The following is a 15,997-nucleotide window of genomic DNA, read 5'->3' as shown; positions in this document are numbered from 1 at the left end:
TAATCTGGCAAGTGCCCGAGTGTCCTGTGTGGGTTGTTACTCAGCACTCCCACGTTTCTACAGAGTCTGTTACTCAGAGCTCACTGAACACGTGAGGAAGCAGACATGTTCATGAGTGCTCCCACCGTCCACCTTCAGGAACCCCCAGAAATGACCTGTTTGGTGGGAAAAGATTACTGGAATTTCAAATAAAAATCAAGTTCAGACCTCCCAGGAAAGGCAAAAGACAGAACACACGGGCGCTCAGAAATGTTTCATATACATATTTATATATATTTCATGTACAAAGTTACATTCCGAACCCCAGGGATTCCATAAAAGAAATAAATACTGAAATAACTACATTGCTAAATGAGCTTTTTGCTCCGAGAAATGAAACCTCAGCCTCTAAGAGAGAGCAAGTAAGACACTCTAGAACCCATTTTTCAGATTATAGAGGCAACAAGATTCTTGATAAAATGTCTAGGACAAAAAAAAAAAAGAACATAAAATGGTTAAAATATATTCAAATATTGAGAAATATACAATAAAATTAATAAAAAGAACTTAATTTTTAGAGAAAGAAAAGCACATTTAGTGTTACAAAATAGTGTAAGCTTGTTAGAAAAGCATTTGTGATTTCCATTTTGAATTCCCCCTACTCTTCCTATGTCACAAAGTGGGACCGACGAGCCCCTTTCTCAACATGATCAATTCAGAAACCCTCTATGTCTAGGTTGAGTGCTTTGGTAAAGGTCATAATACTCAGGAGGAAACACGTTCAGCTCCAAGCACTGGCCAGACACGCACTGCAGGCCAGTGGGTGTCAGGGGACAGCTGTTTTGTCTGGGTACTAAGGCAGCCTGTGTTAAAGGTTGTCTATTCTCAAACGCAGAGACCGTCACAGGAAAAAATCCAGTAACTGAGAGAATGTATTTTAGCCTTTTCCAGGCGCACACACTGAAACAGAAAAGCTATGTGCTGCACCATTTTGTTGTTGTTGTTCTTCTTATACTCAACACGCTGCAATTAATTAAGATATCCATTCCTATTTTGACAGATTAGATTCATGTGGCCAACACACAAACACTTGAGGTTCTATTGTGTTTGTGCGTGTAGGTGTGTGTGTGTGTGTGTGTGTGTGTGTTGGTGCCATTCTGGCAGATGAGCAATGGTTGAAAATTAGCAATTTCACGTGGCTCAACCTCACATATGACCCAGAGGTAATAGAAAGAGAATTCTCCAGCATTCCTTATTCTTTCCAACAGGCGTACTTTTCTTTTACACGAAGAGACCGGCCTGAGGTACTGAAGCCTCTACTCTGTCTTTGACGTGACGGCTACAGGCAGTCCACGTCACTTTTTCTGCCTTCAAGCAGCTTTCCATTTTGGCATTTTCTTCCAAAGGTTACCACCTTGACCAAAGGGAACTTCACAAGAAACAAATCCAGTTGGGGGGACTAGGAGGGAGAAAGTAAAGCAGTCTGTAGACAATACTTAATAAAAATGACGAACATAAGGACAAGCCCCTAAAATAAATTGTACAGATGCTTTTGTTTTGTACTCTCTCTAGTTCCTGATGTTGATGAACAGGGCCACGATAAACATGTCAGTTTTAGATAAAATAACACCACACCTCTATCTTCCTTAACTTACACCTGGTAAGTTTTTAAAGAACCGTTACAATTATTGTAGTATGTTTGCATTGTTCACTTTAACTCCTGATTTCCTAAGTTACATTCGGTCATACAAACATGTAAAAAAATCTGAACAGCAAATAGAGTCTCACTCTGGGACATCTGCTACTCAGGATTAAGGTTCCCACACTTTGGTGTCTCTTGTAAAGTTATACAACACTCCCCAAAAATATTTAATAATGTTTTTCTATGGTTATTACCAAAAATCACTCTGATTTAAAATAAAGTCTTAGCTTTAAGTGGTGGGAAAATGGCCTATGATTTGATGGCCGGGAGAAAAGTGACCAAAGCAAAAAAAATTATCCTCTAAATACAATTTTTATGAAAACTTAATTTTATCTAGCCACCCAAAGTGGCCACAATTTTACCATGTATACAATGTGCTTATATATAGACACATGTAGCCAAAGGCTTCCTCTGGCTCATTAAATCCCATTTTTAAAAATCTAACCTAATCATATAAATGCTTATAAGACACTGGAGTACTTTTAAAAATATCTTTGCATGACAGGGCAGGAACCAAAAGCGTGGAACCTAGGAAGGCTTAGGTGGAATGAAGACTGCTTTGAAGCAGTCTTTCTGACGACTGGAGGGCCTTTATCCAATAGGTTTGCATGTTTATTCTATTACTTTATTTTTGTTTTGTTTGGGGCCACACCTGGCAGTGCTCAAGGGTTACTCCTAGCTCTGCACTCAGGAATCACTCCTAGCGGTGTCTGGGGAACCAGATGGGATGCAGAGATCAGGTGCCTTACCTGCTGGGCTGTATAGCCCTGGCCCCAGGCTCACATTTTCAAATCGCACTTAGTTTGCCTCAAGTACTGTATAGGAAATGGTAACTAACACGTTTTCATAAAATTTGAGAGGGAAACACCCGGCAGAATAGTGATTTTTAAAACATATTAAGAGCCAGGACACAGCTTAACTTGTTTCAAAGAGTAACTTGGAAACAGGCTGGAGCCTGAGGTTGGATCCCCTCACAGGCGGTTCCCCGCGCAGAGCTGAGAGCCGCGCGCAAGCCAGTGGCCAGAGCAGCCCCCGGTGCTGCCAGCCGTGGGCCCACAACAAGACAAAAACACACAGAACAAGAACAATCTATGGAACCTGGACTGCAATCGCTGGGCTGTGAGTGGAAAGACGGCATCCTGACTTTCCCCCCTCATCACTCTTCTCACTGGAGATGACATTTTAGTATCCAAAGGACACAAGGGCTTAAATGTGTCATTTACATACTAAAGATCAAGTGCTAGATGTTTGTCATTTTATAGAGAGCACGAGGAAGTAGCATTTCTAATCAAATCCTTTACTCCCCACAAGGCCGGGCCAGCCCCATCCCGTCCCAGCGTCACTCAGGCAGCCTAAGAATGGGGAAATAGGGACATTTTTTTACATGGAAAAAAGTCAACCATCCACCACCATCTGCTAGTACAAAAAATCCAAAACACATTTTCCATTAAAAAACAAAACAAAACCTCCCAGTACTGAGGCATATCTTCTTCAGAAATAACAAGCCTTTCAGACATGTCAATATGGAAATGAGCAAGACTGGTTAAAAAAAAAAAATCAGGATATTCAGAAGCAAGCCTCATAAACTATGGAGCTCTTAATAAGTCAGAAACAGGAAACTTTTATTTAAATAGTGTAGTCTTAATTTCTTTAATATAAAACCCTCCCCCCCAATCTGATGAAAACAAAGTTTTATATACCCTATAAACAAGATTTGTCAGATTTGAAAGTGAAAGTAATTTACAGTTAGCTTTTAGCCCTCTTGGGACATTTAGATAAATCCTAATAATCCACCTGATATTAGTTTGTGTCAATCTTGTAAGACGTTGGGGAAAACTACTATTGTACTTAACAGTACAGTTTCACTTATCAAGCGTTTCCATTAATTCCATTATTAGTGATAGCCAAAAAGTGACCCTTTCAAACAAGGTGAGTGACATTAGCTGTGGCAAAATAAACCACATCTGGATTGCTTTCTATAATTCACCAGTTTGCATAAAGTAAACATTTTTTGATTTGTTCATAATATACTGAAATTGCCTATAATACTGGTGCAGTAAAACAGCTAGTTTTGTGTTGTTACAGTTAAGGACAGATTCTTGTGATAGAAAGTTAACAGAAAAAAATGCTCACACATTATGTGGTAAAAGTTTTCACTAGGAGAGCATTAAATAAAGGGGCAGAGGGAAAAGAAACCATGCAGACGAGACGGCTTCCCGTCTCCACTTTCTCCCACGGGCTCACTCGTTGCCGTACATCACTTGCCACACGATCAAGTGACTCCTTTCTGCTTTGGCCACAGAAGGTTCGAGTGGAAGATCCTCTCCGAGAAGCTCTGATTCTCCACCTTCATCACCTGGCGGATGATAAGGAGACTCAGGTTAGGCTGGGAAGGAAATGTCCATCAATCAGACTCAGGCTGCGAGCACCAGGCACAAAACCCGTCTGGTCACCATGACAGAAAACACGGTACAAAAACGCCATGAGTCACTCTTCACTGCTGACTTCTGAAAAGGTTAATTCATTTTCCAGACTACATTTATAAAAGTTCACTCAACTATGCTGGAAACTCGATCCATTACGTCTGCCAACTGAAAACAGAAATGGGAAGCTAAGCAAAGACATTCGGTTTTGTTCACCCGAAGTGGATGATCCACACTTGTCTATTTCAAATTCAGAATTGAAATCAGAGCGTGTGAAAGTACAAGAATGAGCCTGGAGCACAAAACCCAGCTCAATCTCTACACCCTGGGCTACTGTTGCTGACAGAGAGGTTCTCCAACAGGAGGCATACAGATAATAACGGACACAACGAAGACCATCCCCTGCAGTGCTGTAAGAGGACAGTGTTCCTTCCCAGGATTTTCAGGTGTGATTATAACAGTGCGATTTATCAACAACTCATATAGTGGAGCAGCTTCTTCAGCAGGACTTACGTACCAGTGGGAAAAGAAATACTGAAATCTAGGACTCTGTAACGTGTCTAACAAGAATTTCAGCCGGCAAAACACTCAAACTGGTCATTAGAAACAGAAGAGAAAAACCCTGAACTGTTGCAGTCTTCTCTGTACCTCAGACTCTTCCTTACCCACCACTTTTTAGTGGCCTTTTCTCTGTGATGTCCAACACCCAACCCTTCCCCATCCCATATCCAGAGTTTTCAAACTCTATATACCTATGGAGCGGCGCCCGCAGTGTGGATGGCTGAAAATCACTGCCGTGCTCCAACTGAATTCATTAGACCAAGCGCGGAGTCATCTTAAGGGTCGTTTCACATCCTTCTCTCCCTACACCCAGAGAGGACTGACTATTGCTCCTCCACGAGTATCGTGACACTCTATCAGCCCATTTTTCTGTCTGCACTGTTCTACAAAGGAAGACTCTGGCAATTTCTTTTCTCTTTTCTTTTCTATCTCAACATTAGGGATAACAGGAGATATACAATGTTTACAAGGCGAGAAAATGAATAAAGGATATCAATTAGAAATATTTCATTTATTCATCTTGCAGGTGAGGAGACTGGAATCTGTAAAGTTGAATGACTTTCCTACAGCCTTTTGACTCCACATCTTATACTTTTCACGTTCACATATATAAATCTTAACGTATGACCAAACCCTGCAGTGTTGGACGGGGGGAGGGAAAGCTCCCGAGGGCCCAGGGGCCACTCCCAGTGATTCTCAGCCAGCAAGGCCAGCGGTTCAGTGTGAAGGCTGAGGACGCAGGGCTGCCCAGAGGCCCCGGGAGCGCAAGCATCACACCTGGCGTGGGCACATGCCGAGGGCGACTCTCCTCAGCCTCAAAGCCTACTATTTATTTTAATGCTCCTCCAGAGAAATACACCTTACCCAAGTCCTTGCCCTGATAAAGAATTCAAAGAGAATCTCTCTAAAATCACTTTGTATTTACTCCAGGGACAGAAAGTGTCACGGGACAGTGACCCACGTACCCATGCGGAAGTCGATGTAGCCCTCCCCTCCGCTGATGACCAGTACGGACTTCACGGGCGGCTGGCCGCCAGGCTCCTGCGCAGACATCCCTGCTTTGTCGCTTGCTAACTCCGTGCCACTACTGCCACTTTGTGCGCTGACAACTTGGCCTATTTACACAGAAATACAGTGAGAGTTACTTATCACAGACGGGGTACAAAAAATTCACTTTGTTTTTTTGTTTCTGAATATCTGCAAAACAGAAATTCAGCATTTTCTAACACAACCCAAGTACTAGGGACGTCAGCAGGATACAGGGCCCAGGAACCCGGTGGAAAAAGTCTAAGTGAAGCAGTTTTGCACCAAAGCAGAATGGGTCCAAAACCCACGATGAAGTCTGTGAGCCAGGCGGGTCAGAAGCACCCGCTTCAGACTGCTCGCCTACACCCCTTTGTCTGAGGACTGGGGAAGATCTCTCCAGCGAAGGAGGAAACGTGAGTCTGCGAGAATGAGAAACATCTCGGGGGCTCAGGGGACAGCTTACTCGGTAGAACGCCTACTCGCGCAGGCAGAAGGCTGCGAGCTGGGTCCCCAGTGCAGCCCCATGCGCTGCTCCCCGGGCTGCTGGTACTGTCTCCCCACAGCTCGGGGTGTATGAGTACCCCACAGAGGGGTGGCAAGGCTGTTGAACAACACAACTCTGAACAGGTGTGGAATCTGACCTCTGGCAGGCAGGCTGGTCAGCAGAACTGAAGGAGCACAATCCCCCGGTGAGCACCGGGTCGCACACGCCCACCACACACGGGGGTGGGGAGCATTCTGAGGAGTCCTAATGTTCCTGTCTGCAGAGACACCAGGCAGAATTTCTTTCTTCTTCCTTTCTTTCTTTCCTTCTCCCTTTCTTTGTTGGGGGGGAAGAGCTTTGGGTACACCCGGCAGGCTTCAGGGCTTCCTCCTGCCTCTGAACTCAGGAATTACTTCAGGTGGGGCTTAAGGGACCATATGGGATGTTGGGGATCGAATCCAGGTGGGCTGCATGCTAGGCAAGTGCCCTGAGTGCTGTACTATATCTCTCCGGCCCGCTTATTATGAATCAGAAAAAAAATTTTTTTTGGAGGGGGGGGCCACACCAGGCTGTGCTCAGGTGTATTCCTGGTGGTGCTTGGGGACTGAGTCCTGGCTGGCCTCCTGCAAGGCAAGCGCCCAACCCACTGTGCTATTGCTACAGCCCAGAAGAGAGATGCTTAAATGTAGCTTCTCAACAGAATAATCTAACTTACCTGGAACGGCCACAAAGAATTTCACAGCATCCCGGTGCCCGTGGAAGCAAAGCTGTGCGTGTGCCATTGAACAGTAAGGTATGAAGGTCCCTGGAGTCACCTTATCGCTGTTTTCATCGCCGTATACACGGATCACACTGCCAGGACGATTTCCTGATGCTCCTGAGGTCTTATTCGCTGGAACAGAAAAGTCAAGTACCAAATTTTTTTTTAAACTCTAGAAGATAGTAATGATGTGTGAGGTTACTGGTTAATCTTTATGATATTATCTAAAAGCTACAGCCAGTTGAGATAAAACAAAGGCAGCAATGCCAACTCAAGACAAAGCTAAGAAAAAAAGAGAGAGATAGCATGCTAGTTATTTTGAGTACATCAGTAAATGGAGTAGGGGATTTTGCCAGTCTAGCAAAAACTAAGCTTACTTTAAAAACCATTTTAATTAATAAAAACATATTTGAATGTCTTTTACTTTGCTTAACTTCCATCTTGGTAGACCAACTTATATAAAATTAGAAATTTTTGTACATTTAAATTTTTTGTATTTTATGTTTTTCTCCCCTTGTGACATAGATATTCCTTTTTGAGAGGGGTGATAAAAGCTGTTTAAAAAATATTCAGCCACTACAATAGAGTAGTTTTTTTCTTTTTTTAAAAAACCAGACTAACGACATGTTGAATTCTTTTCAAATGACCAGACTCACAAAACATCCCCATTCCATGGCCAGTAAGTGAATGAAAGAAACATGACTGGTAACGAGAGTAAACGATGTAGATTAATGGCAGTTTCAAGAGATGGTCCATGTTTTTACTGGAAGGAAAAATAAAGTCTGAAAGAAAGTTCAGCTGCAACAAAAGATGATAAATAGACTAAGCTGCTGAGCACTAGTTTGGTGGCCATGTAACAAAGATTAAAAAACAAAAAAGAGAAACACCTGCTGCGATGCAGTGACTGCGAGTGGATGACATTTAGGAACATTCAGGAGGGGACTCTAGAGAAGGGACAGCAGCCTCCTAGCGGCTCTGAGAAGCCAGGAGAAGAATGGGTTTCGGATCCGCACTTACCCCGGAGCCCCAGTAAACGTCCCTGGTGGAGGATTACGGCTACAGCGAGAGAGGGGGGAGGGCACATGGAGGGGCGTGACAGGGGGAGAAGGTTACTATGAGCCACCACTCTCAGCATCTCCTATCTGGCAACTGGGCACTCAAGCTTCAAGCTTCTGAACCCAACCAACCGAACTGAACTTGGCATACCACCAAGCGACACATGAAGTTCTTACCAAACCCGCTAGAGACCCCTGCTCAAAAAAGGACAGTTCCATTTACTACAGTTTTGCTTTTCTGAGGTACAAAGCAATCTCAGTGAATAAGAACTTAATTTCCTCAGAGCTGATATTATCCCTTTTCTTAAAAAATTTCTGTTGAGGAGGCCAGAGAGAGCTCAAAGGACCAGCGTGTCGGGTTTGCATCCTGGGTCCCTGTCCCAATACCTGGCACCACGCAGTCCCCCAGCATGGCTGGGCGGGACCCCTGAGCACCGAGCTGGGAGTAGCCTCTGAACACTGTTAGGAGTGGCCCCAAAGAACAGAAAACATAAACAAAAAAATTAATCCTGTAGAAACTAGTACGCTGTAACAGAACTCTCTCTCATAAAGAACGAATATCCTGGAATCTTTGAGGATACAAGAAGACCAATCTTTCGGTCTAAACATGTAGATTTAGAAATTACTATAGGAAAAATGCAGCTAGGATTAAGAATTTAATGTTCTTCAAAGGATCCTGATGTGCCATCTTCTAAGATTTCTCCCTTTTCCCTGAAAACACAGGGAAATACTGAGCTATTCATTATTTGGTGGTCTTTTGGCACTTGTTTTAAAATCATACACTGCCAATTTTGCAACACATACAAAAAAAATAAATTCATTAATGAATGATCAATGTAATGGAACATAATATGAATAACATACAACATACATTTTATCTGTACACACAAAAATAATGAAAAGTATAAAAATATGTAATGAACATCTCATTTACATTCTTTCCAAATTTTCACCACATTTCTTTCCAAAGGATAGTTGGCTTGACTCCAGCATAAAGGAATTGCTGATTTCTCCCACAGCAAATCTAAAACTCAAATAAGCTAAATGGAATAAGCTCTCTGTCAGAAAAGATGAAAAACTACGATGAATGCTAGATAGTGTTTCAGAATATTGGTGTAAAAAAGCTGAAAAGAAAATGGACTCCATCCTTTATTCAAATGATTAAACAGGATTGATTCCTGAAATGAAAAAAATAGCTTCTTGTGGTGGGAGAGATAGTACAATGGACCCCGGGGCACTGGCCGTACATGCAGCTGACCCGGGCTTCACGTATAGTCCCCTGATCACCACCAGGAGTGACCTTTGAGTGCAGCCAGGAGTAAGCCCTAAGCATCACCTGGCTCCCAACCCACCGCAAAAAAAAAAAAAGAAAAAAAAAGATTTTACGAAACTGCATATTTTAAACTCTGGTGCTATTATATGTACATGGAAGCTGCTATTCACTATTTACAAGTTTCATAGAAACAGCAAAGCAACAACAGTTGGATCTTTGCCACCAGCTTGATTTTCTAGATTACCAGATTTGCTTTTACTAAAAACAATTCCTTCTGCATGCATCCGAGACACAACAATTGCTTGCACCTCTCCTGTTTGCAGTCTCAGAGTTAGCTAGAAATATACTTACTCTCTGTCAGCGGGATGGAGATTATGACACCGTTTCCTGTCCCCACCCATAAGCGGTTGCAAGACACCATGAGAGCAGTGATCCTCACAAAGGAGAAGCCCAGCTTTCCAGTACCTGTAGGGCGGCAGGGAAAACATTTCACTAAGAAGCAAGAGCTTACGGCATCTTAGGTTCCGAGTCCCTCAGAAGAGTTACTCTAACTGAGGAGGATGACCAGAGAGAACGGGACTTCTGAAGGTGCACATGAAAGCAAACTCCCATTTGGCTCTATCACTTTGTAATTCAAGATTTTATGGTTTTTGTTTTTTTTCTGGGTCACAGCCAGTGATGCTCAGGGGTTACTCCTGGCTCTGCACTCAGGATTCACTCCTGGTAGTGCTCGGGGAACATATGGGATGCCAGGGATCGAACCCGGGTCGGCCACGTGCAGGGCAAATGCCCTACCTGCTGTACTATTGTTCTGGCCCCATAATTCAAGATTTTAAAAGAAGAAGAAGAAGAAAATTATTAAAAGGGTTGATATTACACCATCATTCAGTAGATACTATCCACGAGGAAATGTGACACAGGATTTAATTAGAAAACTGCAAATAACAAGCCAAACAAAATTATGAAACAAATGAAAAAATACTTCAACAAAGAGTCTATTAGATTTGGAAATCAAACATCCTTCAATTTTATAAGTTGAAAAAGTTCTGGCTGGCCTTTAATTTCGCTTCATGGATAAAAACAACTTTGCTAACAAATCCCACATTCTTGTGTACATACATAATTACATATTTTCTTATAAATTTTATGATACCCCCCACACCATGCACGCTTAATTTAAGGAGAATAACTAAATGTTTTAATTTCAGGGTAGTAGGAGGGATGCTGGGACCACTGGTGGTAGAAAATGGGCACTGGTGGAGGGATAGGTACTCAATCATTGTATGACTGAAATGCAAGCGCAAAAATTTGTAAGCATGTAACTGTACCTCACGGTGATTCACTAATTAAAAAAATAAATAAGATAAATAACTAAATAATAATAAATAAATAAATAAGCATCCAGAGACTTAAAACCAAACTCGCAGAAAACAGCAACGCAGAGCGTCTCTTGCCCAAGCGCCTGGCTGTCTTCCCCGGGGCCCCTTGAAGGGGATGGGCTCCAGCTTCCCTCCCTGCCCCAAGCAGAGCTCCCGCAGCCGAAGACCTCCTGAGCCTAGCCACAGCCATGCTCAAGGCCCCTCTCCACACATTCGGACGAGCCTCACGCATTAAGGTACCAGCAGAGGAACCCAGGTGTGTGGGACCCGGGGCTGAGACCTCCAAGCCTGCTTGGATCAGGAGTGGGCCTTTTCCACCCAGATTTCCCATTTTCCAGTAGCTAGGCGGTCACACCCAGGGACTGCCCCCAGTGCCGGGTAATCCCACGAATGGCCAGCATCCAGAGACTTAAAACCAAGCTCCCGCAAAGCGGCCTCGATATCTTATAGCCTATTTCTCCCTCTGGGAGAACCCAGCAAGCTACTGAGAGTTTCCTGCCCGCATGGGAGAGCCTGGCAAACTCCCCGTGGAGTATTCATATGCCAAAACGAGTAACAATGCTGGGTCTCATTCCCCTGACCCTGAAAGAGAATCCAATGAGGCATCGATGGGAAGGACGAGCAAAGAGAGGCTTCTAAAATCTCAGGGCTAGGACGAATGGAGACGTTACTGAGACCACTTGAGAAATTCGATGATCAACAGATGATGATGATGATGATGATGATGATGATGATGAAATAAATAAATTTGTAAAATTTCAAGGTAAATTTTACAACTGCTCTTATTTTCTGGGATTTGAAAGGAAAAGTTATCATAAATAATATTTCCATGATAAACAGCATTGAGTGACTTGCAGCATTATATTTATAAAAACTAAAGGTGGGGACCAGAGAGACAACAGCAGGTGGGGCGCTTGCCTGGCATGTGGCTGACCCAGGATCAAAGCTGGCAACCAAGCACTGCCAAGAGTAATTCCTGAGCACCTCGGGGTGTGGCCCAAGAAGTTCTAAAGATGGGCTGGAGCAGATGCTCTGCATGCAGGAGCCCCAGCTCCAACTCCAGCTCCAAATGGTTCACGGATCACTTCTGGGAGCCGTCCCTGAGCACTTAGCTGAGAGCAGTCCCTAAGCATACCAAGTGAAGCCCCCAAAATAAAATCAATGACAAAAAGAGTGAGAGAATGAGTCACAGAATCACAAAGCTAGAAAGAACCTGAATTAATTCAGTCCAAGCTAGTCCTTCTAATCCCTAGTCAAAGTCTATCCCTGAACCTACTCTGCATCTACGTGTACTGCTGTGCTCAGTGCGACACCAGGAAGGAGGCAGACGGCCCTTATCATGTGTTCTGAGGGCAGAGGCTGAGACCACCGAGATGTACTCATACTGTCTTCATAAAGGACTGTCATGACAGCCTTGAGAGTTGACAAGAGTTAACTAGGTGTGTGGGGGGGGCAGAGGTGGCTGCCACCCTGCTCAGGCTATGGTTTAGGGGGAGTGTCGATCCTGACCAGCACCACAACCAGGCAGGCGTGTGAGCTCACTAAGGCGAAGCCCATGAAGAAAGGGTATCAGAGGACCTACTACACGGGGAGATTTTTTTTTTTTCTTTTTGGGTCATACCCGGCGATGCACAGGGGTTACTCCTGGCTCTGCACTCAGGAATTACCTCCTGGCGTGCTCAGGGGACCATATGGGATGCTGGGAAGCGAACCTGGGTTGGCCGCATGCAAGGCAAACGCCCTACCCGCTGTGCTATTGCTCCAGCCCCTACACGGGGAGCTCTGGATGTGACATGTAAACTATGGTCTGGAAAGCAAACAAAGAAGGGGTCAAGAACTACTTCTCAGGCAGGGCCTGGGAGAGCCCCAGAATCCGTCCTGGCACTAAGACCCCAGAAATGAAACAAAACTTCTCAGGCCAAATATGCAGCAATGCGAGGGCCCTGAAATGGGAATGTCACGTCTGGGTGAGTGAGGGCAGAGCAGAACAGTGAGAATAGAGCAGACCGCTTCAGTTCTTCTGGTCACAAAACGTCAACTCGTTGCTTTTAAAAGGCAAAATTTTAAAGCAAAGAATTCTCTACAGGTGGCGGGCATTCCATAAACAAGTCTGTCAGCGCTGTTTGCCCAGTGGGATAATGCAGCCAACAGCCGGCAGTGGAAACAGGGAGAACAAACGGGAGGCTGGTGGTTACCCGGCAGGGAGTGGACGGTGCCTTACTCGAGGGAACGAGCAGCAGAGACCAAGAAGTAACTGGATGAGCTGTTTGATTTCAGCTACTTTTTTGGAGGCAAGGTTAACAGTTTATGGTGACCGACTGGGGAATAAGAGAAAATTGATCCCAAACTTCTGAAAACAGCCACCGGACAGGTGAAGCAGCGGGCCCTTCAAGTGATGAGTTCTAGCCCTGAGGCAACTTCTCTGTTGGTTTTACCCAGCATTTGAGACCATTCAAAAATAAAACATTTCCATTGACTAAGATAAACTGCTCAAGAAGCTTACCTAGCATTTTGCTTACGTATGGTTCAATGTCCACATCTTGGAGATGTTGGTAAGTGTGTGCATGATAGAGGCGGAGTGTGGAATCCAGACGGATGGAGACCCACACGCCATCCCCCACCCACGCGAGCTGCCGCACTTGGCTCTCTTTCCGGGGGTGTGCATCAAACGATTTCTAGGAAAGATCAAAATACAATGTTACTTTTACTAGGAGTGTAAGTTTAAAGGTGATACTAATTTGCAAGATGGGGATGGTGCAGAGGCAAGGAGTGCCTGCCTTCCACGCTAGAACACAAGTTCAAACTGCAGTGCCACCCACGTGTGTGGGGCCCAGTCCAGACGGCTCTGTTACCTGGAACAACAGAGTGTGGGATCTCTGGTGCACCGAGGCCAGGCCTGTGCGAACACCACAACTGAAGGGAGCCGGCCCTGCTAAGCACCACGGCTGAAAACGAGGGCCAGGAGTCAGCAGTGTGAATGTTGGCAAAACCATGGTGACCCTCAGCTGAGGCCCAGACTCTTTAGAGCCTTCTCATACCCCAGCTTTGGGCACCACAGCCCGATGCAACCCTGAGGAGCACCACAACGAAGCAGGTACATGATCTCCAATTATCAAAATAACAGCAACGGGAAAAGATGAGGAAAAACTACTGATTTGTTTAATAATTTGGTATACTGCAAAAAAAACTATTTACTGAGTATCAACTTTAGTCTACATGGAAGAACCAAGGACTTAAGGACACTGACATCCAGGACTACATTGGTTATCAACTCGTGAAAGTAAAGCTGGTACAAACATACTTTCTAACACTTCTCAGGAAGGTAAGTGATGGCACAGTGGGCTGGGCACATACTGTGCGTGTGGGAGACTCTGGGTTCAATCCCTGGCACACAGTCCCCTGAGCACTGCTGGGATGGACCAACAAACACAGAGCTGAGAGTAAGTCAGGAGCATAGTGAAGTGTGGTTCCAAAGCCAGAAATGAACAAATAAATGAAAAAGTGATTTTGATTTTTGAACTGGTAAAAAAGTTCATGAATATTCTATTCATGCTCAAAAACAAGCCCTTTTGCTGCGTGTGTGTGTGTGTGTGTGTGTGTGTGTGTGTGTGTGTGTGTGGTGTGTGTGCACATTCAAGAACAGATCTGAAAAAGGCACCAAAAGACTAAAACTGGGGCTTTGGGCAGGGGAGATGGCTCAAAGGGCTGAGCATGGGTCTTCCGTTTGAAAATCTAGATGAAATCTGGCATCAGCTGGTCCCCCGAGTACTGCTAGTATGGCCCCCAAACCAAATTTTTTTTTTTTCTTTTTGGGTCACACCTGGCAATGCATAGGGGTTAATCCTGGCTCTGCACTCAGGAATTACTCCTGGCAGTGCTCAGGGGACCATACGGGATGCTGGGAATCGAACCCGGGTCAGCCGCGTGCAAGGCAAACGCCCTACCCGCTGTGCTATCGCTCCAGCCCCCCAAAACCAAATCTTAAGCTCTGGACTTTTAAGTAAGGAAACCAGAGTTGAAACAAAGAGAAATATAGAATTTTCACCTTCACACCTCCCTGCTGTTAAAATTTTGCTTTTTGGCTGTTGTTTGTTTTGGGATCACACCCAGTGATGTTTAGGGGTTACTCCTGGCCCTTGCACCCAGGAATTACTCCTGGTAGTACTTGAGGGACCATATGGGATTGCCAGGGATCAAATCTAGGTTGGCTGTATGCAAGGCAAATGCCTCACCTGCTGAACTATCTCTCCACCCTGAGCTTTTAATTTTTTAGAAAACAATGAGAATAAATGCATGCATGTGACAAAACCTTTAAGAAAGCAATGTAAGCAGTTGGGTCTTTATGATAAATTTCCACTGCAATCTTACTTCTCAGTCTGTGCTACATATATAAGTGTGTCTATTAATACACGTGTGGTGGTGAAGAATTTGGAATCACCTTCCCACACGACCCATACATAAGCACGTATCAAGAAGAAAGTATTCAAATACACACATCCATCTACTCACATACACATGAACCATTCAAAAAAAGTATGAATCCTTCTTTTATGTTTATATCAACTTCCTATTCTCTGTAAAGCCGTGAGAGGTGAAGTAACACCAACGGGAGTAAAAGAGGAAGGTATTATCCACTGGATGACTAAAACACCTAAAACATGCTGATTAAGAAAATGATTCCTAAAGAAGCCAACAATCATCGTAAGAGTCACCAGGCAACACACACCCAGCAGTCAGAGGACCTCGATGTCTCACCTCGATCTTCATGGCCTTTGGCTGCACCACATAGATCTTGTTCCTGTAGCCGCACCAGACTTTGTCGTGGACCACAGTCATGCACCGGATAGAATGGTGCGGCCGTCCGAGGTCTAACAGGTGGTAGTTCGACAAGTCCCACTGCCCATCTTTAAAGAGAGAGGTAAAGTGTTAGACCACCTTTTCCTAACAAGAAAACGTTCTATTTGGAAGTAAAATCAAACTATAAACTGCACCCTGGGCGGGGAGACCTCATAGGTCATCTGATCTGACCTGTCAGACAGCACCTGAACCCAGCAGCACCTGGCTGAGACAGCACTTTTAAGAAAGAGCATGGCTTCAAGGTCAGCTGGGGTAGAAATACCGTTTGCTCACTGGCATCTTGATGTGTTTTCTCAATGAGAAGTTGGGAGCGACTCCCTTCTAAAACTTCAGGACTTGGGGATACTGTAATCTTTGTGATGGCAGAAAATACAGGTAAGAGCCCCATCACTGGAGGCTTTTTCACTTTGCAGCTTCACCTGAGCAATGTCAGTGAAAGAAAAGTAGCTTTTCCATTTCAAAAAATGAATGGTCTGGAAAATACTAGTTAAAGTCTAC

At 44.4% G+C, this 15,997-nt stretch overlaps 1 protein-coding gene across 6 annotated transcripts in view; it reads right to left on the bottom strand.

Moving 5' to 3' along the window:
* Positions 1-250: 250 nt before the first annotated feature.
* The window catches only part of SPAG9 (sperm associated antigen 9), a 121,362-nt gene continuing 105,615 nt past the window's right edge, over positions 251-15,997 (bottom strand). For 4 of the 6 annotated variants that reach the window (XM_055129938.1, XM_055129936.1, XM_055129935.1 and 1 more), the window contains 7 exons: positions 15,398-15,546; positions 13,146-13,317; positions 9,615-9,728; positions 7,953-7,991; positions 6,891-7,067; positions 5,631-5,780; positions 251-4,037 (listed from right to left, as the gene is read on the bottom strand). In XM_055129938.1, coding sequence (XP_054985913.1) covers positions 3,922-4,037; positions 5,631-5,780; positions 6,891-7,067; positions 7,953-7,991; positions 9,615-9,728; positions 13,146-13,317; positions 15,398-15,546 — 917 coding nt within the window. In that variant the 3' untranslated portion in view covers positions 251-3,921. The remainder of the gene's footprint in view (positions 4,038-5,630; positions 5,781-6,890; positions 7,068-7,952; positions 7,992-9,614; positions 9,729-13,145; positions 13,318-15,397; positions 15,547-15,997) is intronic. The other 2 variants (XM_055129937.1, XM_004608657.2) reach the window with 1 other exon arrangement.

Source organism: Sorex araneus, chromosome 3, assembly GCF_027595985.1.
Source record: "Sorex araneus isolate mSorAra2 chromosome 3, mSorAra2.pri, whole genome shotgun sequence".
NCBI classification, from domain to species: domain Eukaryota; kingdom Metazoa; phylum Chordata; class Mammalia; order Eulipotyphla; family Soricidae; genus Sorex; species Sorex araneus.
Note: the sequence above shows the minus strand (reverse complement) of the source record. Positions and strands in the feature narration are given on the sequence as shown.